General features: G+C 44.3%; 2 protein-coding genes across 6 annotated transcripts in view; both read right to left on the bottom strand.

Annotated features, from left to right (window-relative positions):
* Positions 1 to 7920, bottom strand: part of LOC139176340 (mitochondrial amidoxime-reducing component 1-like) — a 45438-nt gene extending 37518 nt beyond the window's left edge. For 4 of the 5 annotated variants that reach the window (XM_070767978.1, XM_070767977.1, XM_070767976.1 and 1 more), the window contains exons 1-2: positions 6398 to 7920; positions 2577 to 2750 (exon numbers count right to left, since the gene is read on the bottom strand). In XM_070767978.1, the coding sequence (XP_070624079.1) occupies positions 2577 to 2750; positions 6398 to 6669 (446 nt within the window). In that variant the 5' untranslated portion in view covers positions 6670 to 7920. The remainder of the gene's footprint in view (positions 1 to 2576; positions 2751 to 6397) is intronic. The other variant, XM_070767979.1, reaches the window with a different exon arrangement.
* Positions 7921 to 8051: 131 nt separating this feature from the next.
* The window catches only part of MTARC2 (mitochondrial amidoxime reducing component 2), a 42983-nt gene continuing 23433 nt past the window's right edge, over positions 8052 to 27601 (bottom strand). Inside the window, exons 4-8 of the mRNA XM_070767981.1 lie at positions 27435 to 27575; positions 18118 to 18179; positions 17959 to 18030; positions 16723 to 16861; positions 8052 to 8920 (exon numbers count right to left, since the gene is read on the bottom strand). Of these exons, the coding sequence (XP_070624082.1) occupies positions 16735 to 16861; positions 17959 to 18030; positions 18118 to 18179; positions 27435 to 27575 (402 nt within the window). The 3' untranslated portion in view covers positions 8052 to 8920; positions 16723 to 16734. The remainder of the gene's footprint in view (positions 8921 to 16722; positions 16862 to 17958; positions 18031 to 18117; positions 18180 to 27434; positions 27576 to 27601) is intronic.

Below are 27601 nucleotides of genomic sequence, written 5' to 3'. Positions count from 1 at the left end.
ACATCTATCTGAAGCTGTGAAAACAAGTGTAGTGACTATGATCATGAACTTTGGAAAGTTTTGGCCCTCCAAACGCATCACAAATCTTTAGGAAAGTGAGCTGAAGTTACAGCTCCTTCACAAGAGAATAGCCTGGGTTGCTAAAGGAAATCTAAGTTCAAAGCATTTTTGGCATCTTTCATCTATAGCATGTCTAAGCCTCCTTATTTTGCAATTTCCCAACATGCCGTTGTGTAGTCTTTGGGGGAATGGACCAAAAGCCTGTATGGGACCAGGAAAAGCTTCCATGTGATTCCAAGTGAACCAATAGTTAAATGAAAAATGGTTAACCACAAGAAATTATGGGTAAATATCTCACCCTAGCAGGCAAGCAGGAACCAGATGATGGAGAAACATGAAATACACAGTGCAATAGGCATATTAAAAAATTTGCCTCAGACAATCAAAAATACAAATTAAATCATAAGAAATTACCGTTTTTTCTCACAAAAATGGCAAAAGATTTCTTAACATAATGGTCAAAAAGAAATGAGACACATATACTTATAAACTGCTGGTAAATATATACCTGGTATAACCACTCTGCAAAATGATTTAGCAGTATATACATATATATGTATGTATATACATACAAATGCATGTATATACTCTCTATGTCTACAGGAGGGCTTCTCTGGTGACCCAACGGTAAAGAGTCCACCTGACAATGCAGATGACACAGATCTGGGAAGATCTTATATGCTGCAGAGCAGCTAAGTCCATGCACCACAGCGACTGAGCCAGCCCTCTAGAGCTTGGGAGCTGCAACTACCGGTAGCCCGCATGCCCTTGAGCCCATGCTCTGCAACAGAAGCCACCGCAATGAAAAGCCCGCGCACCACAACTAGAGTAGTCCCTGCTCACCACAACTAGATAAAGTCCACGCAACGAAGACCTAGCACAGCCAAATAAATAAATAAAAGTCTACAGGAGTCATACTCTTGTTGTTGGTGAAACCACTGCTAAAAATTTTCCCCTAAGGACATAATAAAAGATATGAACAGACATTTATGCCAAGTTATTCATCACATTCTTCTTCATACCTAGAAAAAAACTGAAAACAATCCAAATGTTTAATCTTGGGGACTTGTCAAAAGGCATTCAAAGACATTCATGGGATGAAATATCACACCAACATGAAAATGGTATGTTTGAAGACTTTTTTTAACAATCTGAAAAATACTCAACATGTCCACTTAAGTGTGTGAATCATATTCAAGACAGTCTTCTGTACTATTTCAATGGTTTTTAAAGTATTAGCGATTAAAGACAGAAAGAAGATACATCAAAATACGAATTATGGTTGTCTCATAAGGGTTTTCTTTTTTTTGGTATTTTCCAATTTTAAACAATGAATATGTATAACTTTTATAATCAGAAAAACCACCAAAATGTTGTTGAGTCACTAAGTCATGTCTGATTGTTTGCAAACCCATGAATTGTAGCGGCCAGCCTCATTCTATCCATGGGATTTTCCAGGCAAGAATACGGGAGTGGGTTGCATTTCCTACTCCAGGGGATCTTCCTGACCCAGGGATTGAACTCGAGTCTCCCGTATTAGCAGGCAGATTCTTCACTGCTGAGCCACAGGGGAAGACCCAAATTAAAATTAAACATTATATTTACAATTCTGATATTATGGAAATTATACTAATTTTGCATTTTATGAGTTTTGGGGGTTTTTAGAATTTTTTAGGTAACCTCATTTTCTTTCCAGTCAAGTAACTACATTTTTTTGATGTTTATTATTCTCTATAATAAGCTGTGGACTAATTTAGCATTCATGTTGCATTTTAATTCAAAATGCAGACATTATTACAACAGTATAATCAGATCACATTTTGGCTTTCCCATAATAAGATTTAAAAAAACCCAACTCTAGACATGATTTCTTAAGACAGAGCCACTTTTCCTGGAATAATTGCCCCCTAGTCCTTCTGATGTTAAGGAAAGAGCCTCTGTATAGAGCAGCCTCCTGGCTGAATATCTACTCTCACTATTACAGGGACCCCTACGCATCTGCAGGTCAGATCACTCTTCTGATCACAGACATTCTTTTCTATTCTGGAAGTTCCTTTCATTAGGACTAAATATCATTGGTCATATAGCCATTTGTGACTCCTTCCATAACTCAAATTTGGAAAGTTCCCAGTCTTTCCAAGCAACACAGAGATGATCCTAAGGTAATACATGGATCTAACCTCACCTCTTCTAGGATCCTCTCTCCACTCCTTCTGCCCCGATTTGCATCCTTTATCCTCTGGTGATGTTATGTCAATATGCCTTTGTTCCCATAGTTTACTGCAAAAGACATTTTTTTCTCTGTCCCACATCGACGCATATTTTTCTGAAGTTGCCCCCTTTCCCACCTTCTTTTAGATCATCAGCATGTTGAGAACTTGACCCTACATATGGTACATTTGCAATCAATAGTCAATTACTGATAACATTTCTCTGAATTCCCTCCACAGCCCACAATTTGCCAAAACTGTACGAAGAAATATTCACGCCAAGATTAAGATCTATCCTTTCCTTACCTGCACCTGTGCACCACATTTGTGGTGGGTGTCTTGACGGGCAGCTGCAGGTCTTTGGTGTAGGCTGCACTGAGGGTCAGCGTGTCACCCTCACAGGTCAGGGAAATCAGGACCAGGCGGGGTTCCTGTCGAGCTGTAACCATATTCCCCTCCTTGTTGATCACAAGCCAAAACCTGCCATTTTCAAAACACAAGATATTCACGGACCACCATGACAGACAGCCCATCTCTGGGGGGGCTTCAGGGGTGCACCATCATCTTTGATTTCCTCACTGTAAGCCTCGTGTGTCTGTGCATCTGTCTGTCCTAAACATCAGTTCATCAGTCCAGCAAGACCGAATCTGTCAGTTCATTTCATAGTGTTTAATAATCACTCATGCATCGAACAAAATATCTGCAGAACATTCTGAGCTCCTTGATGGCACAAAAATCAAAGAAGTTATATCTTCCTCTTAATTGCCCTAAGTAGATGATATCTCAGAGAAAGACGAGGAAGCATGGTTCCTGGCACCAGGAGGCATTCCTGCTGATGGAAACAAGACACTGCAGTATTGTCCGCAGACTGTGGAGTCGAGCTGAACAGCAATCAATGCCACTTACACTTCGCCAAATCCACTCCCACCTTTCAAAAAAGTTAGCTGTGACTTCTGCAATTTATCAAAAGGGCTATTGTTAATGTGGACAATATTCTTTTCTGGCTCAGTACTCAGGGTCTAGAGGTACTTCCCAGAACAAACAGAAATAGAGAAAGAAGAGCAAAAGAAATGTTTCCAGGAAAAAAAAAAAAAAATGATGCATTTGCATAGAGGGCGCTTCAGCTATCCAGGAAGCTAGACACACTAACATTTTGGTCATTTCTATTCATACTGAATGGAAAGACCCTGATGCTGGGAAAGACAGAAGGCCGGAGGAGAAGGGGACAACAGAGGATGAGATAGTTGGATGGCATCACCGACTTAATGGACATGAGTTTGAGTCAACTCCGGGAGTTGGTAATGGACAGGGAGGCCTGGCGTGCTGCAGTCCATGGGGTCACAAAGAGTTAGACATGACTGAGTGACTGAACTGAACTGGAGATTCACACTGAGTGGAATGATTATGACTGGAGTCAGCTTGTGTTTCTTTTTTTTTTTTTGCATGTATCTTTTATTTGGCCATTCATATTTTTTTATTTTTCATTTTCTTAATTTTTATAATGTTGTGCTGGTTTCTGCCATGTGAGTGAGTGAGTGAGTGAAGGCGCTCAGTCGTGTCCAACTCTTTGCGACCCCGTGGACTGTAGCCCACCAGGCTCCTCCGTCCATGGGATTCTCCAGGCAGGAATACTGGAGTGGGTTGCCATTTCCTTCTCCAGGGGATCTTCCCGACCCAAGGATCGAACCCAGGTCTCTCGCATTGCAGGAAGACTCTTTAACTTCTGAGCCACCAGGGGTTTCTGCCATACAACAGTGCAAATCAGCTGTAATTATACACACATCCCGTCCCTCCAGAGCCTCACTCCCTTCCTGCCATCCCATCCCTCCAGTTTATCACAGAGTGCCTGACTGGGTTCCCCATGCCACACAGCGACTTCTCGCCAGCTATCCATCTTACACCTGATAGTATATATACACTGATGCTACTTCTCCATTTGTCCCACTCTCTCCCTCCCCTGAGATCCACAGACAGAAGTAAAAAATATGGCAGATACTCAAGATCACCACCTCCAGCAGGTGGCTGAGTTGCTCAGCCCTGCTAAAAAATAAACTTCATGTAAGTCCTGTCCTAAAGGAACTTCCTCTTAGCAGTTCTTCATCCTGGACACAGATAGTTCTATCCTGTCCCAGATCCCTGGTACCAGCATTTGAATATTCTTTCTGCTAATCCTTCCTTGTAACAGTGATAGTCTTGTATTTCTAAAATACAAATCTAATCATGTCACCCTCATACAAAGTTCCCCATAGTTCCAGTTTTTAGAATAAATCTCACTCTTCTGCAAGACCTTTTACAATCCAGCTGCCCTTCCAGTCATTCTCACCATCTGTGATCTCACATATGCCAGCCTTTCTTTTCCTTTTCAATTTTTTCGCTGTGGTAAAATACACACAGCATAAAATATCCAGCATATTCTTAGGTATATACCCAGAAGAACTAAAAGCAAGGACTCAAATAGGTACTTGCGCACCAATGTTCACTGCAGCATTATTCACGATGCCAAAAGTAAACACAGTGTAAATCTCCAACAACAGAGAATGGACATGAAAAAAATAGGGTCTTAGACACGACTGAGCGACTTCACTTTCACTTTTCACTTTCATGCATTGGAGAAGGAAATGGCAACCCACTCCAGTGTTCTTGCCTGGAGAATCCCAGGGATGGGGGAGCCTGGTGGGCTGCCGTCTATGGGGTCGCACAGAGTCGGACATGACTGAAGCGACTTAGCAGCAGCAACAGCAGCAACCATATTTAAGCACAGAATTCAGTGGCATTAAATAATTTCACAATGTTGTGCAACCATCACCACTATCTATTTCCAGAACCTTTTCATCATCCCAAACAGATACTCTGTATCCATGAAGCAATAATTACCTATTTCATTCCCATCTGGCCCCTGCCCCTGGCTATCTCTAGTTCACTTTCCCTCTCTGTGAATTTGCCTATTCTAGATATTTCATATAACTGGAATGATATAGTGTTTGTCTTTTTGTATCTGGCTTATTTCACTTAACATGATGTTTTCAAGATCTATGCTGTAGCATGGATCAGAACATCATTCCTGGGTAAATAATAGAGTGTGTATAGACCACATTTTCAGTTCCAGCTAGGAAGTCCTTCCACCCGTTCCTTCCTCTGGCTTCCCTGGCACTTGTCATATTGAGTCAATTATCATCTAGGACTGCAAGCCTGTGTTTGCTTTTCTTTATCACATTTTCTGATGCGATGGTAACAAAAACAGCTCACCTTTCCACTACCTCATGAATTACCCTCTGGGCAGCCAGAAGAGGGAAATGTACAGCCTGCATCTGTCCTGCCTGTTCCCTGCAGAAACTGAGGGCTGGTCTGGGAGGGAGTCTGAAGTGCAGCCTTACAATGGGGCTGAAGCCAGACCCAGAGGAGGACAAAGCTGCTTGCTTGGGGCCCTGGCCATCTTCGCTGAACCCCAGGAATTCACCCAGGTCATGACCACCCAGGTAGAATAAAACCACTGTTTACAAAGCACCAGCATGCTAAAGGAAACAGGAACCATGATTCCACTCATGGTGGTGTGGCTCTGAATCTCAGGGGTTTTTTTGTTGTTGTTGTTGTTGACTCATAAAAGAGTGCATGAGAGAATTAGAGAAAATAACATAAGCAATAGCACTTTTTAAGCTGCAAGAAGCTCAAGCTTTAACTGCTGTTATTACGATTATGTGCTCCACCTTGGTGTGCTCCTTGAAGGCTGGGCTCCATGGCTCCTTGTGTCCCCAAGTTCTCAAGAGATAATTGCTAAAAATAGAGTGGCCAGGACTAAGCCTGTGAAGCTCGCGTTTCCCGCTAGACTACGTTGAAGTTTGCTCGCGCACCGGCAAACACCTGGGGACAGATAAGAAGATGCCGCACTTACTCTGGAGCGCAAGCCCTGAGAGAGCCGGTGGGAGGTGGAAATACAGCTATATCCCGAAGGCGGGTCGGGACCCTGGGTCTGCCGTTGGGAGGTGATGGCCGCCTTTTCTCTATTTCCTTGCCTGCCTCCGTCACCCCCCTCGCCATATCCCATTTTGTAAGGGAAGGATCCTGCAGGCCTCCTCCGCTCCCGCTGGCGTTCCGAGCCCATCCCGCGCTGTTCCCGCGCCCAGCCCTACCTGTCCCGCAGGTGGCCGCTGCGCAGCCCCAGGGCCGTGCACTCGGCCGCGTCCACCGACACCCCCTTGCAGGACTTGATCGGGTAGATCCACAGCTCGCTCACCGTGCCCACCTGCTGCAGCCGCCCGCGCCGCCGGGACCGCGCGCGGCGCCAGGCGACGGCTCCCAGCGCCACAGCGGCCAGTCCCAGGGCGGCCACCCCCAGCCAGCGGGGCCCGGGCGGCGCGGGGAGGCCCGGGCGGGCCAGAGCCGAGGAGCCGGCGGCGCCCATGGCCCAGCGATCGCTGGCGCGGCGGGGCCCACCAGAGACGTGCCAACTTGAGCCCGGCGGGAGCGCGCCCGCCGCCCGGGGGTGCTGGGGGAGGTGCGGTCCTTGGCCGAGAGTCCAAAGGAAGGACGACTTCTGAACCCCTTTCCGGCCGATCGGAATGTCGCGTCCTTCTCCCGAGGGGTGGCCCGGGGGATCTGAGGGTGGGAGGTGGGAGCACCTCCCACCGCCTCCTCCACTTCCGCCGCCTACGGCTGCAAAGCGAGGTACCCTCCCGCATGATCGCTACAAGGGACCATTTTATTTACGTATTTGTGGGTTGTTTATTTAACCTAAATTTTTTTTTAAAGTTCGCAGTACTCATCAGGCAGCCGGCAGATCCCTTTCTTGGTAATAGGGAGCAACTGGCACCCGGTGGCCTTCGCAGGGTGCCCGGCTGCCTTCAGCCACTCTCCTCATCTACGGCTGCTGGGGCCGGGGAGCTTTGGGCGGGTGGGAATCTGAGGGCGAGACACGCGACCAGGGTCTCGGGACCTGAAAGCCCAGGTATTCAGGGCCGCAGCCCGCAGCTCCGAACAGCAAAGCCGAGCGGAGACTGCCCTCTATAGGACTGCACACTTGGTTGGCTCCTCCAGGCACAAAGCCTCAGAGATGCAGCTGCATTTGCCAGGAACCCCGGCTACGACAGAGGACACTGGCACAAGGTCCCGAGGCTTCTTCAAGGCAGCAGGGGATGTCCTCGATAATCCTTTCGAATTGTGGTGCAGAAGACTCTTGAGAGTCCCTTGGACAGCAAGAACAAACCAGTCAATCCCAAAGGAAATCACCCCTGAATATTCATTGGAAGGACTGATGCTGAAGCTGAAGCTCCAATACTTTGGCCACCTGATGCGGAAGAGCTGACTCACTGGAAGAGACCCTGATGCTGGGAAAGATTTAAGGCAGGAGAAGGGGCAGCAGAGGATGAGATGGTTGGATGGCATCACTCACTCAATGGACATGAATTTGAGCAAACTCAGGGAGATGGTGAAGGATTGGGAAGCCTGGCGTGCTGCAGTCCATGGGGTCACAAAGAGTGGGACACAACTTAGCAACTGAACAATAACAACAAATCCTTGTAAGGCACTGACGTCAGGCTCTTGTCACAAAATCAGGCCATGTTTGGGATTTTCCTGGTGGCTCAGTGCTAGTGCAGGGGACACGGGTTCCATCCCTGGTAGGGGAACTAAGATCCCACATGCAGCAGGGGCAACTAAACCGGGCGCTGCAGCTAGAGAGAAGTCCACACGCTGCAGTAAAGAGCCTGTATGCTGAAACTAAGACCAAACGCAGCCAAAAATAAATAAATAGATAAGTAATTTTTAAAAGAAATACCAAAGAAAAAGTACAATTGAGAATCACATTTATTCAATATATTCAATGATATTCAAGAAACCACAAAATTATAGGTGAGTTCATTCATTCACATGTTACATCAGTGAGAATTCTTGTTCAGTTTTACCAGAATAGTTCAAAACTTACTTGCATCTAAAAAAAAACAAAACAACAAAACAGGTTCATGATTCCTTCCTCCTATTGTTATTCTCAAAATTCCTTTTGCTTTCAAATCCCATTCTCTTCTTTATCATACTTGGAATTTGTACTGTTTGTCCCTGTCAGTTACAATTACTTTTACATGGCTTAAAAGAGGCATAATCAAAAAAGAAACAAAGTCTGCAGAATAATTTCCATTTCAAATACAACACAGTTCCATAATGGTGGGGACAAAACCACATGAGCAAAACTCAACAGGACTCAATGGCATTGTAAAACCCAATAAGATGGATTTGTGTGTTAACGTGTTAAGGCACTCTGGAAATCTTTTGTTTCCCATTTTTCCTAAAATACACAACAATACATGATAAAATATAAACATTCAGAAGAAAACTGTAGCTTTTCAGTTGATTCTTTCAACTTTCTTTACTCATCAGTATTAACGTCAGAGACTGAAGAAGTGTAATAGCTACCATCACATTCCAAATAATTTTATGGACAATTGTATTTATTTTAAAAGTCTTCATTACCTAAAATCTATATGCGTTCTTATTCCCAAATCACCTTTAATACTTTCCTTGTATTAACTCAGAACATTTGTAACTCCAAAAAGAGGTTCATTTCCAGGATGAAATTACCAGCTGGGTAATAAGGATTTGCCCAGATAGTGGTGCTGCTGCGGTCATAAAAGTGCTGATCAATCCCTCTCAGATGCTGAAATCTGAATAAATTGTAAGAATCTCTGATTATTTTTTTTCTCTTACCAGTCATAAATAATTCAAACATGTACAAACCAGTGACTTATTAAGGTTAAAATGCAGGAAATATAAAGTATGTCCTGCACCAAATGACCCTGGTAAAGGCCAGAGCCAAGGATCTTTCTCACATAACAAGTTGGAGGCAGGTGGGAAGAATTGTTTTGATAGCAATTGGTCAAAATGCTGAAAAAATGCCTATACCCCACAAGTCAATAATTCCACTTGAGAAATCTAACTTATAGAAAAATAATCTTACAATGCTCTGCATACAACAGTGTGTATGTACTCAGTCACTCAGTCCTATCCAAGTCTTTGCTACCCCAGGGACTGTAGCCCACCAGGCTCCTCGGTCCACGTGATTCTCCAGACAAGAATACGGGAGTGGGCTGCCATTCCCTTCTCCAGGGGATCTTCCCGACCCAGGGATTGAACCCGCATCTCTGTGTCTTCTGCATTGGCAGGTGGATTCTTTACCACTGAGCTACCTGGGAAGCCACAATTGTGTCTACTAGACTTTCACTGGTAACAAAGTTGGATTATAGCCTGAGTGTCAAATAGTATAAAGTGGTCTTTACAAAGTGTCATGTAACATTAGGAAGCCATCAAAAATGACTTTTGAACAGGTTGGAGGACTATAAATATGATACATGGTTTACAATTCCTAGATACATATTTATAAGCTCATAATTCATAGATATACATGTATATGTGTGACATGTGGCATGTGGACAGGAAATGCTGTCTGCCCTTTCAGTAAACAAAAAATGTTGCCCACCAACCCAGTTTTACAAGAATCATGCCATCAGTCCTTGCAGCTGCCCAAGGAAGGTGTGCCCTGAGGGCAATTCAGGATGGCGAAAAAGAGCATTCTGTGCTTTAGATACTGGCCCTAGATAGGTAAGATGCATATCTAAGGAATCATTTCAATGAGCTCAGATTCCTGCATCTTCTCAAACATAGAAAAGTCTAAAATCATTAACTTGAGATTTCTATTCTTTGTGATTAGCAGTAATCCTTGGATTACTGACTCCTCCATGTGTCTGACTCCTCCCTTACCTCTTTGGAGCAGTTCCTTGGAGCTATCTGAGAGGCTGTCTCCCACGTTATAGTCCTCAGTAAGATCCTCCAATAAGACTTCACTCACAACTTTTAGGCTGTGCATTTTTCTTTAGTCAACAGATACATATTTGTATATATAAATTATATACAAAAATACATGCATTATATATGATATATATGATTCTATCATACAGATCATGATATATCATATAGATCATGGCTACCTTAAACAAACGACAAAAAAAATAAAATAAAATAAAATTTATAAACAGTAACAATGGGCGATTTTTTCTTCTACATTTCTGATGTCTTCAATATTTGCTGTGATGATCATGAATTGCATTTATAATGGAACAGATAAACTTCTATATAATAGTATTTTAAAAGGACCAAAAAAACCAACTCAAATAACCCTTGTGCAAGTAGTAACAGCTACTTTTTTTTAACGACTTTAATCAACCTGTTGGAAAAAGGAGACCCTCCAGAATCAGAAACCATAGTAGGCTCACCATCAAAGTAAAGGAGCAAGGTTATTGTTTTTAAAGCCCAACAGAAATGCCCACCAGAGAGGAAGCCCTTGGTGCCCTTGAGGGGTAGGCAGTAGGGATGACTAGATACCGTGTTCCCCAGGTGGGACTCTGAGGGGCTGACACTTAACCCTCTTCAAGTGGAAGCATGTTCAGAGCAAAGAAGCAGGAGACAGCCATCAGGAAGCACTCGGGGTCTGTGCAGGAGAGCGGTGATGAAAAAGCTAGAAGGGAACTTAGGACCAAAGGTCAAACAGCACCTGTGGCATGCTGGCAACCTGGGCTCTCCATATGCCTCTCTGCACCTGTGACCTCCACCCCACTTAAGTCACATGCTGTCACACCTGCCTGACCTTTCCTCTCTTGCCCACTTCCAGTCCATCCCACACACAGCTCTTAGAAAGACCTTCCAAAAGCACCGTTTTTTAACATAATTATTTATTTGGCTGTCAGGCCTTAGTTGCGGCTGCTGCTGCTAAGTCCCTTCAGTCGTGTCCGACTGTGTGCAACCCCATAGACGGCAGCCCACCAGGCTCCCCCGTCCCTGGGATTCTTTAGGCAAGAACATTGGAGTGGGTTGCCATTTCCTTCTCCAATGCATGAAAGTGAAAAGTGAAAGTGAAGTCGCTTAGTCGTGTCCGACTCTTATCGACCCCATGGACTGCAGCCTACCAGGCTCCTGCGTCCATGGGATTTTCCAGGCAAGAGTACTAGAGTGGGGTGCCATTGCCTTCTCCGTTAGTTGCGGCAGGCAGGATATTTCATAGGAGCTCACGGATTCTGTAGTTGTAGCATGTGGGCTCAGTTCAGCTCTGCAGCTTGTGGGATCTTAGTTCCCTGTCCATGGATAGAACTTCCCCTGCATTGCAGAGCAGATGTTTAACCACTGGACCACCAGGGAATTCCCTTAAGAAGCTTTAACAGGCTTCATGTGTCCTCTTAGTTGACCTGAATCTTTGTTCATTGCCCTTTGAAATGCTGATTATCACATCTACCTCATGGAGACCCTACAAGGACTGGAAAAGGTAACATGTTATCTTAGGCTCTCTAACACAAGGTCTCCTGGGAGTGGAGACAACTGGAAACAGCTGGGTGTGAGCAAAACATGGGTGTTCCTTGCTTCAAACCACTGCAACACAAAAGGATCTGATTCTGAGGGGGTTTGAGACTGAGCAACACAGTGGAGTATCCGCCAGAGGGCAGATAGAATGGAAACCACCATTACAGAAAGCTATCCAAACTCACCACTTGGATCACAGCCTTGTCTAACTCATGAAACTGTGAGCCATGCCACGTAGAGTTCTGACAAAATGTGGTTCACGGGAGAAGGAAATGGCAAACCACCTCAGTATTCTTGCCTTGAGAACCCCATGAACAGTATGAAAAGGCAAAAAGATAGGACACTGAAAGACAAACTTCCCTGGTCGGTAGGTGCCCAATATGCTACTGGAGATGAGTAGAGAAATAAATCCATAAAGAATGAAGAAGCTGAGCCAAAGCAGAAACAATGCCCAGTTGTGGATGTGACTGGTGATGGAAGTAAAGTCTGATGCTGTAAAGAACAATATCGCATAGGAACCTGGAATGTTAGGTCCATGAATCAAGGTAAATTGGAAGTGGTCAAACAGGAGATGGCAAGAGTGAACATTGACATTTTAGGAATCAGTGAACTCAAATGGACTGGAATGGGTGAATTTAATTCAGATGACCATTATATCTACTACTGTGGGCAAGAATCCCTTAGAAGAAATAGAGTAGCCCTCACGGTCAACAAAAGAGTCTGAAATGCAGTACTTGGATGCAGTCTCAAAAACGAAAATGATCTCTGTTTGTTTCCAAGGCAAACCATTCAATAGTAATCCAAATCTATACCCCAAGCACCAATGCTGAAAAAGCTGAAGTTGAATGATTATGTGAAGACCTACAAGACCTTCTAGAACTAACACCCAAAAAAGATGACCTTTATATCATAGGGGACTGGGAAGAAAAAGTAGGAAGTCAAGAAACACCTGGAGTAACATGCAAATTTGGCCTTGGAACACAGAATGAAGCAGGGCAAAGGCTAATAGAGTTTTGCCAAGAGAACACACTGGTCATGGCAAACACCCTCTTCCAACAACACAAGAGAAGACTCTACACATGGACATCACCAGATGGTCAATACCAAAATCAGGTTGATTATATTCTTTGCAGCCAAAGATGGAGAAGCTCTATACAGTCAGCAAAAATAAAACCAGGAGCTGACTGTGTCTCAGATCATGAATTCCTTATTGCCAAATTCAGACTTAAATTGAAGAAAGTAGGGAAAACCACCGGACCGTTCAGGTAGGACCTAAATCAAATCCTTTAAGATTATACAGTGAAAGCGACAAATAGATTCATGGGATTAGATCTGATGGATAGAATGTCTGAAGAACTATGGACAGAGGTTCGTAACATTATATAGGAAGCAGTGATCAAAACCATCCCCAAGAAGAAATGCAAAAAAGGCAAAATGGTTGTCTGAGGAGGCCTTACAAATAGCTGAGAAAAGAAGAGACGTGAAACTCAAAGGAGAAAAGGAAAGATACACCCATTTGAATGCAGAGTTCCAAAGAAAATCAAGAAGAGATAAGAAAGCCTTCTTCAGTGATCAGTGCGGGAAAAAAATGGAGGAGAACAATAGAATGGGCAAGACTAGAGATCGCTTCAAGAAAATTAGAGATACCAAGGGAACATTTCATGCAAAGATGTGCACAATAAAGGACAGAAACAGTATGGACCTAACAGAAGCAAAAGATACTAAGAAATATGCTGTGTTTACTTCTCAGTAAGTTGCTCAGTCATGTCCAAAACTCTTTGCAACCCCATGCACTGTAGCCTGACATGTTCCTCTATCTATGGGATTCTCCAGGCAAGAATACTAGAGTGGGTTGCCATTTCCTCCTCCAGGGGCTCTTCCCAACCCAGGGATCAAACCCAGGTCTTCCACACTGTAGGCAGACTCTTTACTGTCTGAGCCACTAGGAAAGTCACATATTAAGAAGAGGTAGCAAGAATACACAGAACAAAACAGATTTTAATGACCCAGATAACCATGATGGTGTGATCACTCATCTAGAGCCAGACATCCTGGAATGTGAAGTCAACTGGGCCTTAGGAAGCATCACTACGAACAAAGCCAGTGAAGGTGATAGAATTCTAGCTGAGCTATTACAAATCCTAAAAGATGATGCTATGAAAGTGCTGCACTCAATATGCCAGCAAATTTGGAAAACTCAGCAGTGGCCACAGGACTGGAAAAGGTCAGTTTTCATTTCAATCCCTAAGTAAGGTAATGCTAAAGAATGTTCAAACTACCGCACAATTGCACTCACCTCACACACTAGCAAATACTCAAAATTCTCCAAGCTAGGCTTCAACAGTGCGTGAACTGAGAACTTCCACATGTTCAAGCTGAATTTAGAAAGGGCAGAGGAACCAGAGATCAAATTGCAAACATCTATTGGATCATAGAACAAACAAGAGAATTCCAAAAAACATCTACTTCTGCTTTATTGACTATGACAAAGCCTTTGACTGTGGGGATCACAACAAACTGTGGAAAATTCTTCAAGAGATAGGAATACCAGACCATCTTATCTGCCTCCTGAGAAATTTGTATGCAGGTCAAGAAGCAACAGTTAGAACCAGATATGGAACAACGGACTGGTTCCAAATTGGGAAAGGAGTATGTAAAGGCTGTGTATTTTCACGTTGCTTATTTAAATTATATGCAGAGTACATCATGCCAAATGCTGAACTGGATGAAGCCCAAGCTGGAATCAAGACTGCAGGGAGAAATATCAATAACCTCAGATATGCAGTTGACACCACCCTTAGGGCAGAAAGCAAAGAGGAACTAAAAAGCAGCCTCTTGATAAAAGTGAAAGAGGAGAGTGAAAAAGCTGGCTTAAAACTCAACATTCAAAAGATCATGGCATCTGATCCCATCACTTCATGGCAAATAGATAGGGAAACAATGAAAATAGTGACAGACTTATTTTCTTGGGCTCCAAAATCACTGCAGATGGTGACTGCAGTCATGAAATTAAAAGATGCCTGCTCCTTGGAAGAAAAGCTATGATAAACCTAGACAGCATATTAAAAAGCAGAGACATTACTTTGCCAACAAAGGTCCGTCTAGTCAAAGCTGTGGTTTTTCCAGTAGTCATGTATGGATGTGAGAGGTGGACTGTAAAGAAAGCTGAGTGCCAAAGAATTGATGCTTTTGAACTGTGGTGTTGGAGAAGACTCTTGAGAGTCCCTTGGACTGCAAGGAGACCCAACCAGTCCATCCTAAAGGAAATCAGTCCTGGGTGTTCATTGGAAGGACTGATGTTGAAGCTGAAACTCCAGTACTTTGGCCACCTGATGTGAAGAGCTGACTCATTTGAAAAGACACTGATGCTGGGAAAGATTGAGGGCAGGAGGAGAAGGGGAAGACAGAGGATGAGATGGTTGGATGGCATGTCTGACTCAATGGACATGGGTTTGGGTGAACTTCGGGAGTTGGTGATGGACATGGAGGCCTGGGGTGCTACAGTCGATGGGGTCACAAAGAGTCAGACAAGACTGAGCGACTGAATGGAACCGAACTGATATCATAACTAAGAGTTTGATGCTGCAACAAAGATCGAAGATGTCTCATGCCACAACTAAGACCCAGCACAATCAAATACAATTTTTTCATTAAAAAAAAAAAGACTTTAAAATGTTATAAGAGGTTTTATGATCTCAGAGGTTTTAAATGTGGGGAAAACAGGCATTGTAGAACTGAAGAAATATGTAACATGTATGTATAATATCATATGAAAGATGCAATATGGTTATGTACATGCCTGACCATCACCAGTAGAAGTTTCTTTTTTGTCCAGCCTCTAGCATCTTTACATTCACTATGGCATCTGACACTGGGCCTTACATGGAGGACTTGTTGCAGTGATGACAAGAAAGATCATAGCTCTTATTTATGGATCACTTTTCAGGCAATGCTGCAACTTCATACGAATTACTCTCAAAATAACCTTTATTGGTTGTTTTTGCGACTACTACTATTATTCCCACTTTGCAGATAAGGGCACTGAGGCTAAGAGGCGTTAAACAACTCAGCCAAGATGGGAAAGGGGGCTGCTAGGGTTACACATCCAAATCTACTTAAGGCTCAGTCCAGATGGTCTTGCCATGGGTCCTGAAGGATGGGCAGGCCAGAAGGTGAGAAAGCCAGGCCAGGATAAGAAAGAAAGCTACTCAAGAGTTTTGGAGATGAAGTGACTTTAAAATCTGGGTTCTGGATATTGTGAGGAGAGTTACTTATAAACTTCAATTTGAAGTCTTCTGACTGACTTCCCCATTCCTATAATTTAGGGGGTAGGCATTTTGCTCCAGGAGTCTGAATTTTATTTGACCTGATGAACTCAAGGTTAGAACACCATTTTATTCCATGAGATTCAGAATCCAGGCACCCTGCCCTGTTGCACTGACTTTTTTCAAACTTTATATCATATTTTTAAACTACATTTGATAAAAACCATTTGATTAAACACATTTTCCCCAAGTTGACTTTGAATAGTCCATGTATTTCCCCTTCACTTTTCTATCAGAGACAGAAAAAACAAATATAAAATTCTGGAGAATCGTTCACTTACTTATTCCTTCATGATATTCCCCAAAAAACCAGGACCCAAACCTGTCTTTCTGCCTGGGCTCCTGCATCCACATTGTATAACTGGCTGGGGAAGTGGGAGGGAGGAGGAACATTGATTGCTGAAGGGAATAAAAATAAAGGTCAGGGGCCCCCCTGGTGGCCCAGTGGTTAAGACTCCACACTCCCAGTACAGGGGGTGGGGGTTCAATCCCTGGTCAGGGAACTAGATCCCACATGCCGCAATGAAAGATCCTGCAGGCTCCAACAGAGATCAAAGAAGATCCTGCGTGCTGCAACTAAGATCTGGCACAGCCAGATAAATAAATAAATATTTTTAAAAAGAAAAGTTGTTCAAAACAAATAAATAAAGGGCATTTTCCAGCTCCAAAGATAAGAACAGAAACTGCTCATTCTCCCAGGAGTTACAGCAGCAGAACAGAAAAACATCTCCATACAAGAAAATGTGGCCCAGGCTTCAAGGCACTGCACTCCTGAAGCAAAGACTGCCCTTTACCTGGTGGTTCCGTCACTGCACCATCTGGTACACGGGGTCACCAACTTTCAGGCTTCCAATTTTTTCCACCGAGTAATAGATTCCAAACAGTGGGGACGACTTGTAAATTGACTTCTCAGAAGGATCACACAGGCGGTAACTGAAAGAAGCAAAAATTCACCCTCAGGCACAAGAAGGGACTAATCTAGGCGCTCTCAACGGAATTCAGCTTCCATGCTCAGCTTCTCTATAAATAACGAGCAAACCTTTTCTAAAATGTGGACAGAGAAATCTGGGTAAGTCAAACGGCAAATAAATCTGGTTTTTCTAGAATATCCTGAGAGTCTAAACAATTTTTCTATGGCTTCAGTTTGAAGTCCCAGTGAAAAACTTGTATGTGTCACTTAAAATACTTTGCATGCATACCTTCAGCTTCACACACATGGGAAATCAGTGCTCATACAATCTCACAGAGGACCTGCCCTGAACTCCAGGCTTTCTGCCCCTCCATGGTTATAAGTCCAAGCCTGGGACCTTTGAAAAAACTGAAGACAGAGGCAGGTGGAATGGGCTGTCACTGAGGTTAATTTTTTTAAAGGCTTGTCTAAAGAAAAAATAATCACTTCACTGGGTCTTAAAAATAAAAAACAAAATAGAATTGCCAATCTGAAGGCTTTAAGAAGTAATCTCCTCTGGAACTTAAATCCATTAGAAACACACAAAAAACAGAGGAAAGGGAAACAGAATAGAATACAACTTCCAGAAAAAGTTAATTTAAATTTAAAAATACATTCTATATTGAGAACAAAAGTCGGCCAAAACTCTGTAAGTAACAAAACAACCTAACACAAAAGAAGCTCTTGAATAAACAAACTCAGATAACTCATTTCATTCCCCTTTTCAACTATTTCATTATACAACTCAATTATTCTCATCCTCCTGCTACTGATTATAAAAAATAAATGAAAGTTGCAAACAAGGTCTTAATTTGGAAATAGATGTGTAAATGTTATTAAAAACTGAAGTCAGAGAGATGAAAATTTCAAAATGTGGAATCATACAATTGAAAATTTGTCCAAAACTCTATAAGAGTCATCTAGGAAAAAAAAAAAAAAGGAGGCAACAAATACTCACTGACATTAATAACAGACACAAAGAACCAGAAGGCACGAAGGTGCCCAGACAGAGCACCTGTAGCCACAAGTACTTCGAGGCTGGGGATAATATAAAAATACACCAGACACATAGACGTTCTACCTCTTCAGGGTTTCAAGTGGCTCCTTCCTGTCAATCACTCCAGTATCTGGGTCCACCGTGGTCATAATGCACCTGTCACACAATAACGAAGGGTCAGGGCACAGTAAGAACCAGCGACCCTGCCACGCACCAGAGGTCCAGGCTCACAAGAATCCTTACCTGGGGCAAGCCAAAATCTTTTTCATTTCTACATTGCCAATGAGAAGTTCATCCCAAGTGTCCTAGGAGAAAAGGAGATGGTATCTTTTAAATTAAGGCTACATCCAGCCTTATTCCAGTTTATTCTTCGGCTGGTCCTGTGTAGCTGAAGAACAGAGTACAAGAGGATGCCGCAAAGTACCCCAGAAAGGACTCAAAGGAATGAGGGTGTGGGATGCAGAGTTGTTTTTTTTTTTGGCTGCATCACGCAGCACATAAAATCTTAGTTCCCCAACCAGGGATCAAGCCCTCACCCCCTGTCATGGAAGCATGGGGTGTTAAGCACTGGATGGACAAGGAAGTTCCAGGACACAGTTCTTGATGGGGCCTCAGAAGCCTTCCTCTGTCAGCACAACAAAATACATCTCCAGGTGCCAGTTTGCCATGAGAACCCTCAAGCAACTCCAGGTAAAGTTAATGATGTATAAGGAGAAATGGAAAGCTTACATGACTGCCCACTCTTTCCTTTTGCTAAGCTGCAATGGAAGCCAAGTTACAACCTGACGCTTCTTTGATGAGTGGGACATGGCCCAAGAGAAGTTGGTTCTAAGATGCACCCATTCAGCACTGCCGTTGGTCCTGACCAGCCTCAGCCAACCGCCCTGCCTTGTTTTCCCAATCTTAAACCGTGGTAGATCCGGCCGATGTCTGCCTTGGGATTTTCTTCAAACCTCATGACTGGGGGAGGAATTAATATGGTCCCACTTTTACACAAAGATACAGAGGCAGAGAAAATTTACAAAATATTTTCAGGGTCACAGCAGCTAGGTTTGAAAACTTTTCTGATTCTGAAGGAGGGCTTTTAACCACCCAGCTTTTAACTATCCCCATGTCTATACCACCTGGTATAGGTCTGTCTAGTCAAAACTGTGGTTTTTCCAGTGGACGTGTGTGGATGTGAGAGTTGAACTATAAAGAAAGCTGAGCGCCAAAAAATTGATGCTTTTGAACTGTGGTGTTGGAGAAGACTCTTGAGAGTCCCTTGGACTGCAAGGAGATCCAACCAGTCCATCCTAAAGGAAATCAGTCCTGAATATTCATTGGAAGGACTGATGCTGAAGGTGAAACTCCAATACTTTGGCCACTCGATGCAAAGAACTGACTAATTGGAAAAGACCCTGATGCTGGGAAAGATTGAAGGCCAGAGGAGAAGGGGATGACAGAGGATGAGATGGTTGGGTGGCATCACCGGCTCAGTGGACATGAGTTTGAGTAAACTCTGGGAGTTGGTGATGGACAGGGAAGCCTGGGGTGCTGCAGTCCATGGGGTCGCAAAGAGTTTAACACAACTGAGTGACCTAACTGAACTGAAGATTCACACTGAGTGGAATGATTATGACAGGAGTCAGCTTGTGTTTCTTTTTTTCTTTTGCATGTATAATTTTTTTGGCCGTTCATATTTGGGAGTTGGTGATGGACAGGGAGGCCTGGCATGCTGCAGTCCATGGGGTCGCAAAGAGTTGGACACAACTGACCAACTGAACTGAACTGATACCACCTGGAGTAGAAAATGGTTAGCCACTCCAGTATTCCTGCATGGAGAATTTTCCATGGACAGAGAAGCCTGGTGGACTACAGATCACAGGATTGCAGAATCAGACACAACTGGGCACGCACATACATCTATATACCTACCTATCTGTACACACTTACACAAGTATACATACATACATATAAACACATAAATATGGAGGTTGTATTAATTACAGTATATATACATATACGAAAGTGAAAGTCACTCAGTCGTGTCTGACTCTTTGCAAGCCCATGGACTATACACAGTCCATGGAATTCTCCAGGCCAGAATACTAGATATGTAGCTTTTCCCTTCTCCAGGGGATCTTCCCAACCCAGGGATCGAACCCAGGTTTCCCGAATTGCAGGAGGATTCTTTACCAGCTGAGCCACAAGGTAAGCCCATAAACAAACATATATATACACATACATATACACATACACATACACACACACACACACACACATATATATATGAGCAGAATATGTTACAGGCCTTTCTTGCTAACAGGAAAGCCATCTGTAAAGCCTGAATTTCACAAGCCAATCCTTTGTCAAGGCCCCAAGGGAGACATGGGGGGCATCAGGGGATAGGGCCTCACTCTAGGCTCCCTACACCAAGAGTGTCTATAACTAGATGTGTTAGGGGAAGCATACTGACTGAAGTCGCCCACCCTGGCCAGGCACCATAGTAATCATTTGCATGAGTTGTTTTATGACAGGAGGGCCTGGTAAGGAACACAGAACTAATAAGCCACCACCAACCAGAAGAGTTCAAGAAAGGTCAAAAGGAGACACCGCATGTCCGACCACCTCCCAGAATCCTCCTCTCTGGCATCCATCTTGGCTGAACAAGGCGTGCGCCACCAGGAAGGACTCTGAGTCAGAATGATTGGCTAAAGACAACCCGGAAACTAATCCCGTCACCATAAAACCCAGACTGTGAGCCATGTGCAATGTGCCTTAAAAATTTGTTTCCTGATCTCATACCAAGTGAGCTTTTGGAGATCATGGGATTTGGTGAGAAATCCAGCCTCCAAGTGAGGCAGTGGGGCATCCAGTCCTCTCAGCTGGTGGCTCACTGCCCTGGAGACAGGAGAGGAGACCAGTCTGCCCCTGCAGGAGGCAGGGCAGAGGGGGGAAGGGGGCCTCGCAGGTAATGTCCCCCCTCCCCTGCTGATGGCCAGGCTGTGATCACACTAGGGACCTCTTTCAGGGAACACTAGACCACCCCTTCCCCACCCCGGGCGTATTGGGGAGACTTAGCAAATGCACAAAGAAGTCCAGTGCCCACTGGGTCTTCCCAACTGGGAAATCTCTGCGGGGTATGACTGAGGTGAGGGGGTTTCTGTGGATGCCTGGGGTTCCCAACTGTCATTTGTGAAACTCTGTGATGTAAGAAATGAAGTGTTTCCTGCCATATCAAAGAACAAGGATGTCACAGCCACCAGCCCTCCAAATGTGAATTCCTGAGCCCAGAGGGCGCCCAGGAGAAACAATACCTGCTATCAGGCAGCCATCAGCCACTCCCTCGCTCAGCATTCAGCAGCTGGGAAGAGCAGGAGGTGGGGCAAGGGGGAGGGGGTTGGGATGGGAGACTGGGAGGTGAGAAACGCAGGATACTGGCCCCGGAGAGCCGAGATGCATTTGAAAGGAATGATTTCAGTGAACCCAGAATCTTGTATCTTCCCATATGCAGAAAAAAGGATAAATTCCTTAACTTGAGGTATCTGTGTGTGTGTGTGTGTGTGTATGTGTTAGTCGTTCAGTCTTGTCCGACTCTTTGCAACCCCATGGACTGTAGCCCACCAGGCTTCTCTGTCCATGGGATTCTCCAGGCAAGAATACTGGAGTGGGTTGCCATTTCCTCCTGCAGGGGATCTTCCCAACCCAGGGATCGAATTGTCCCTTATGTCCCCTGCACCGGCAGGTGGGTTCCTTACTGTTATGGCCACCTGAGATACCTGGTCTCCCTTAATTAACAATAATTTTTCCATGTTCAGACTACCTGACATTTATCGAAAACTTCTATACAACCTGAACACACACCTCCCACCCTCCCCCACCCCCACCCCTGTCTGCTAGGGGCAGTTCCCTCAGGGTCACTTGAAATGCTGTCTCTGGGGTCTGAAGTCCTAAAAATTCCCACCGAATAAAACATAACTCTCTGCTCCTAGGTTGTGACTATTTTTTAAGTCAACAGTGGAAATAAACTCTGAGTTTCAAACAACTAATTGAGGGACGAAAAGGCAAGGCCACATCATATAAAATCCTTTGTTGCTGTTGTTCAGTCGCTAAGTCAAGTCATGTAAAATGGAATCTCTAGAGTCTAGCCAGGACTTTTGACGAGCAATGTTCAAATGCAACACTGCAAGACGGTCATAGAGCCTGGCTCGCCTTCTGAAGAACCGCGACCTCCCAGAGGGTGTGACCAATAACACAGCTCCTGTATCTGGAAGTGACAGGTCTCTGGCGCCCGGGCCTGGAAGGAGCTAACAAGAGTAGACGCACTTCGCCACACGAGGGCGCTGCGGGCACAGGCATGCAAGCCCATCGGGCAGCCAGTGCAGAACCCTGCCAGCTCTCCTCAGCTTCCCAAGTACCTCTCCGTTCCATTTCTTTTTACAAGTGCTGATGAATTTCATATAGCAAAGCCACATAGCTGTGTAAAGCCGACCTCATGATTATCATATAAAGCGAGAAGCCTGAAATTTTCAGTTAGATTTCCTAGTTTACAAGACATTTAATCTGCTCTTAACGGGCTTCCCAGGTGACTCAGTGGTAAAGAGACACAGGTTCAGGCCCTGGATGCGGAAGATCCCCTGGAGAAAGAAATGGCAACCCACTCCAGTATTCTTGCCTGGAGAAATCCCATGGACAGAGGAGCCCGGCGGGCTACAGTCCATGGGGTCACAAAGAACTGGACACGACTGAGTGACTGCTGCTGCTGCTGTTAAGTCGCTTCAGTCGTGTCCGACTCTTTGCAACCCCATAGACGGCAGCCCACCAGGCTCCCCCGTCCCTGAGATTCTCCAGGCAAGAACACTAGAGTGGGTTGACATTTCCTTCTCCAATGCATGAAAGTGAAAAGTGAAAGTGAAGACGCTCAGTCGTGTCCGACTCTTAGCAACCCCATGGCTGCAGCCTTCCAGGCTCCTCCATCCGTGGGATTTCCCAGGCAAGAGTACTGGAGTGGGGTGCCATCGCCTTCTCCGACTGAGTGACTACACAGAGCAGAAGAGGAGCTGAAGCTCTCTAGACTCTAGCTTCACATACTTCTGCCCCTCTTTCTCAGCCCCTCAAAGTCTCTGTGGCAAATAGTTCAAGTTACTGAGATGCAATCAAAAAATAAAGGTATAGGGAGATCCTCTTAAGTAAAGGCAGTAACACCATCGACAACTTCTTGAGGAACATGAATGTCTGACTGCTCCTCCATCCAGAACTTGTGTCTCCCTTGTGCTCATCATGTTGGCTTTTCTAAATCAGGACTAATTTCCCTGAGGTCCTTCGAGGTCCCCTAGCAAAGTGGGGATGTCATAAAAGTTCCCTGGAGGAGAATAGAGACCCCTATTTGAAAGGCATGCCATAAAGTGATGAGGGGAGCCCCTGTAGTCAACCATATGCATACAACACCAAGAGTGAACCCTAAGGCCAGCTATGGACTTTGGGTGATTATGATATCAGTATAGATTCATCCTTGGCTAAAAAATGCCAAGTGAGTGATGCTGATACCAGGGGAGGCTACATCTGGGGGGCTAGAAATAGATGGGAAATGGTCACTGAGATAAGAAGCACTGGTCAATTTTATTATTTTATTTAAATATTTATTTGTATATTTATTTATTTATTTGGCTGTGTAGGGTCCCAGCTGCAGCACTCAAGATCTTCTTTGTATCATGGGAGATCTTTCGTTGCGGCTCACAGACGCTCTAGCTGTGGCACACGGGATCAGTTGTTCCAGGGCATGTAAGGATCTTAGTTCCCCAACCAGGGATCCAACCCGTGTCCCCTGCATTGCAAGGCGGATTCCTAACCACTGGACCACCAGGGAAGTCCCAGTTTTATTATTTTTTAAACTTCATTGCTCCACATTCCCAGAATTCAAGCATACCACACTGGCCCAAAGGAAACTGCTTTTTAAAAAATCTGCTTAATATTCTGAATTACACAGAAAAAGTACAAAGTGCTTTGGGTCCCAAAGAGCAAATGTTGTGCAATGCATCCTCCTATTGCTCTATGATTTTGCAATAAATAATGGCCTGAATTTTTGCACTATGCTTAGGTTTGCTGTATGTTTATTATTAGTTGGTCTATGAAATATTTAACTGCATTATCATTTTACATTAATATTTAACAGAGTCCCACTAACTGGAAGGGTTATAGATGGTGCCAGGTAGACAGGTGAGTGCATCAGGCCCTTAACTCTTGGGCTTTTTAATTTAAAGGAGAATAAATCAACCCCATTAGCATCATTTTATAGTAAAGATTTTCTTAATATGCATTTCCAAAGGACTCTTCTATTCAAATAAGAATACTCTTCCTTATGTACTATTTCTGTAAGCCTATCACAATGCAGGAAAAAAACAACAAATGGACTTTGGAGTACAAGGTCACTTAACATTTTTTAAACTGAAAAAAGCAAGGCTCCACCCACTCAAATTGCCTAAGCAAATATAATTTGGCTTACATCAGCTCGGTTCAGTTTGACATGTTAGAGGTGAGCCAAAAATTCTTAGTTGGCAAGTTACAGGAAAGCAAAAATTCTTGAGCCAGGAATGGGAGTATCTTTTCTTCTTCTTCCTCTGGTTCAAGATCTTATACTAAAACTAATATCTTTAGTGGAGACAAATCAAGAAAAATTGTATTCCCTAAAAGAAAGTGTCTCAGCAAAGAATGGGCCAGTTTTACAGGAGTCCTGTGCAAGAATTTTTGCTTCATGGACTAATTTCTGATCAGTCTTCAGCATTATTAATCCTGAGTCTCATTTCATTCTGTATTTAACAAGTATCTAATGACTCTGAACTTCTGCACCCTCAATTCATCAGCACAGAAAAACAGAACAGGGGAGAAATAGGCGGGTTTACTGGGAATGTCTCTGGAAAGGCTTGAGCCTCAAGCTCTGGACCCTTTTGAGACCCTGCACTTAATCTTGGTTTTGTTATTTTCTTTTCTTAAAGAGCCCCTTCAAATTATATCCACTTCAGGTCACACCAAATCTGGGTTATTCCTGGGAGAAAACAAGTCTCTTCCATCAGGCGGCTGATGCCCAGAGCATGTCAGCTCCTGTTTCTCCCACCCTCTCTGTCACCCTTGGCCCCCCCCCCACAAAATCAGCACTTTCCTGGGCACTGTTTGCACAAGAGTCACCCAGGATGGTGCTGCCCACACAGTCACGGGCCTGATCGTAATTCTGACCCAGGTTTCAGGTAAGGCGGGCTGATCTCCCTCTGGGGACGAAGCATGGCATGGATGTTTCTGCCTCAGTTTCCCTAACTTTCCAAGCACTTTCTAGAGAGCTGCCCAGGGTAAAATCATGCAGCTCGCAGTATCATGCAGTTTGGTCATATTTGTTGGGTCTGTGAAAATAATAATTACTTCCTCATTCAAAATCATTACCAAGTCTTCCTTATCCACAATATAAAATCTAAACTCCTGGGACTTCTCTGGTAGTCTAGTGGTTATGAGTCCACCTTGTGATGCAGAGGACACGGGTTCAATCTCTGGTTCTGGGAACTAAGATCCACATGCTATGGGGCAACTAAGCCTGTGTGCTACAACTAGAGAAAGCCCTTTGCCACAGTGAAGATCTAGTGCCGCCCAAAAAAAAGATTTTTTACTTTAAAAAAAATAAAATTCAACCTCCTCAGCATGGTGGCCTCTAGCAAGCTCCAGGTCCAGCCACCTCATGCCACTTCTCCTCTACCTGCAGCGTCCCTGTGATTCTGAAATGACCCCAGGCACCCTTGATGTAACAGCCTGTGCTGCTTTTAGGCCTTCTAACTGGTGGCCTCCTTTACCCACCGTGACCCTCGCTCCCCCTCACCAGCACACACAACAACACACTTCACAGCACAGCTCCTGGGTAGCTTGATCTGACCCCTCTCTGCTCCCACTCCTCCCTTCTCCAGGCAGGTGTAGGCACTTCTAAGCATCCTTGGCCCCTGATAAGTATGTGCATTAAAGCTCTCCTCATGCTGGCCTGCCATTGCCTCCCAGCCATTCCTCCCGTATCAGGAAATTCTGAAGGGCAGGGTCTGTATCTTTTCATCGCTGTATCCAGGATTCTTATTATGGGCCACAGTGCCAGTCAATTAAAAAAAATCATTTTTAATTAAAAAATTTAATTAAAATCAATTAAAAATTTTTTTAACAAATGTAGAGAGGGATTCAAGATATTAGATAACAAACAACAGGATAATATCAACAAGTAGACAACTTCTGTATACCCTAGTTATTGCTTTCATTATCAAATGAAGTATCTTCATGTACGAGGATTATACTAGCCTCCGTGCAAAGGTTTATCCTAAAGAACAACATTTACCAGCAAATGGGGCACATTTTACTCACACAAAAGGATGCGGGGGTCAACCAAGGGAGCAAAGAATTGAGAAGGTACTTAAGATCCTCTAAAAATTAGCTCCTTGGGATCTCTCGATTGTAATCAACATCTCCACTCCTCAGAAGCTGGAGCTGTAAGTCCTGGGTTCTAATCCAAAGCCACTACTTCCATGCCTAACAAGTTGTGTAACACCTGCAAGCTTCTGTTCCCTTATAAAAAGGAGAAAATAGTATAGACTTCACAGCACTGTCCTAAGGAACAAATAGAGTAATTTGCATGACGCCATCCATTGATTCTGTGTCTGGTACCCAGTAAACAATGAACGAATGGTTGCTGTTATTTCCAGTGCTTATAAAGTTAAGCTTTATAATACAATCCTGATGTTTAATAGGATTCCTAGTACTTGTTACTACAGAGCAACATACAACTATATATATTTCACATACAAGTCACAGGTACAAAGAGCTGATGTGGTTGTCCTTTTAGGGCTAAAAGGGGCTGAGTCTTTGGAGGGTGAAAATTTCTAGTTTCAACCACATAGCAGAGCATATGAGTCCTCTGGGAGATAATTCAGGCCACAGAGTGACATGTCTCCAGGTTGTGGTTTACAAGTAATCTCCTGTATCCTCCTGGCCTCCACTCTGGGGTCTGGAGCTTTCAGAAGTCTCAAATCTTTCAGCGCTCCTGGATGGTACAGGTACATTTTTTTTTTCCGTGTAGCTATCTCTGAGCTGTGGTTATCAATACACTCTAGCCTAGTTCCATTGTTGTTGTTTAGTTGCTCAATCTGACTCTTTGCAACCCCATGGACTGTAGCCTACCAGGCTTCTCTGTCCAAGTAATTTCCCAGGCAAGAGAGTTGTAATTTTTTTCTCCAGGGGATCTTCCCCACCCAGAGATGAAACCTGCCTCTCCTGAGTTGCAGGCGAATTCTTTATTGCTGACCCACCAGAAAAGTCCCAGTCTAGACCCAGTCTTGCTAGTTTGGGAGTTCCAATTGCTGGCTTTGGGGCCTGAGCAGTAAAGGGTGAGCAGCGCCCCCCGGAGGCCAGCGAGGAGATAGCGGCAGCAATAAGTGAACCACTCCACGCAAGACGCCGGCGAATCTCTCAAACCACCAACCTGGCCATCCTCAGAGAGTCCGACTTGGCGCTGACCCGGGGGCACCTCTAGACATTATGCATAAAAGCAGAGAGCCGCTTACCTCCTCAAAAGCACTGCAGCCTGTCACCACGATATTTGGCCTGAAATTGTTTATTTTCACTTTCTTCTCCATCCTGGTATTCAGATCGGCCAGGGAGGCTTCCGACAGGATCATGACGGGGCTGCAGTCCGGGTAGGCCACCTGCGCCAAGGACACAGCACCGTCAG

The sequence above is a fragment of the Bos indicus genome, chromosome 16, assembly GCF_029378745.1.
Source record: "Bos indicus isolate NIAB-ARS_2022 breed Sahiwal x Tharparkar chromosome 16, NIAB-ARS_B.indTharparkar_mat_pri_1.0, whole genome shotgun sequence".
In the NCBI taxonomy this organism is placed as follows: domain Eukaryota; kingdom Metazoa; phylum Chordata; class Mammalia; order Artiodactyla; family Bovidae; genus Bos; species Bos indicus.
The sequence above is the reverse complement of the archived record's forward strand: the minus strand, read 5'-3'. Positions and strand labels throughout refer to the sequence as shown.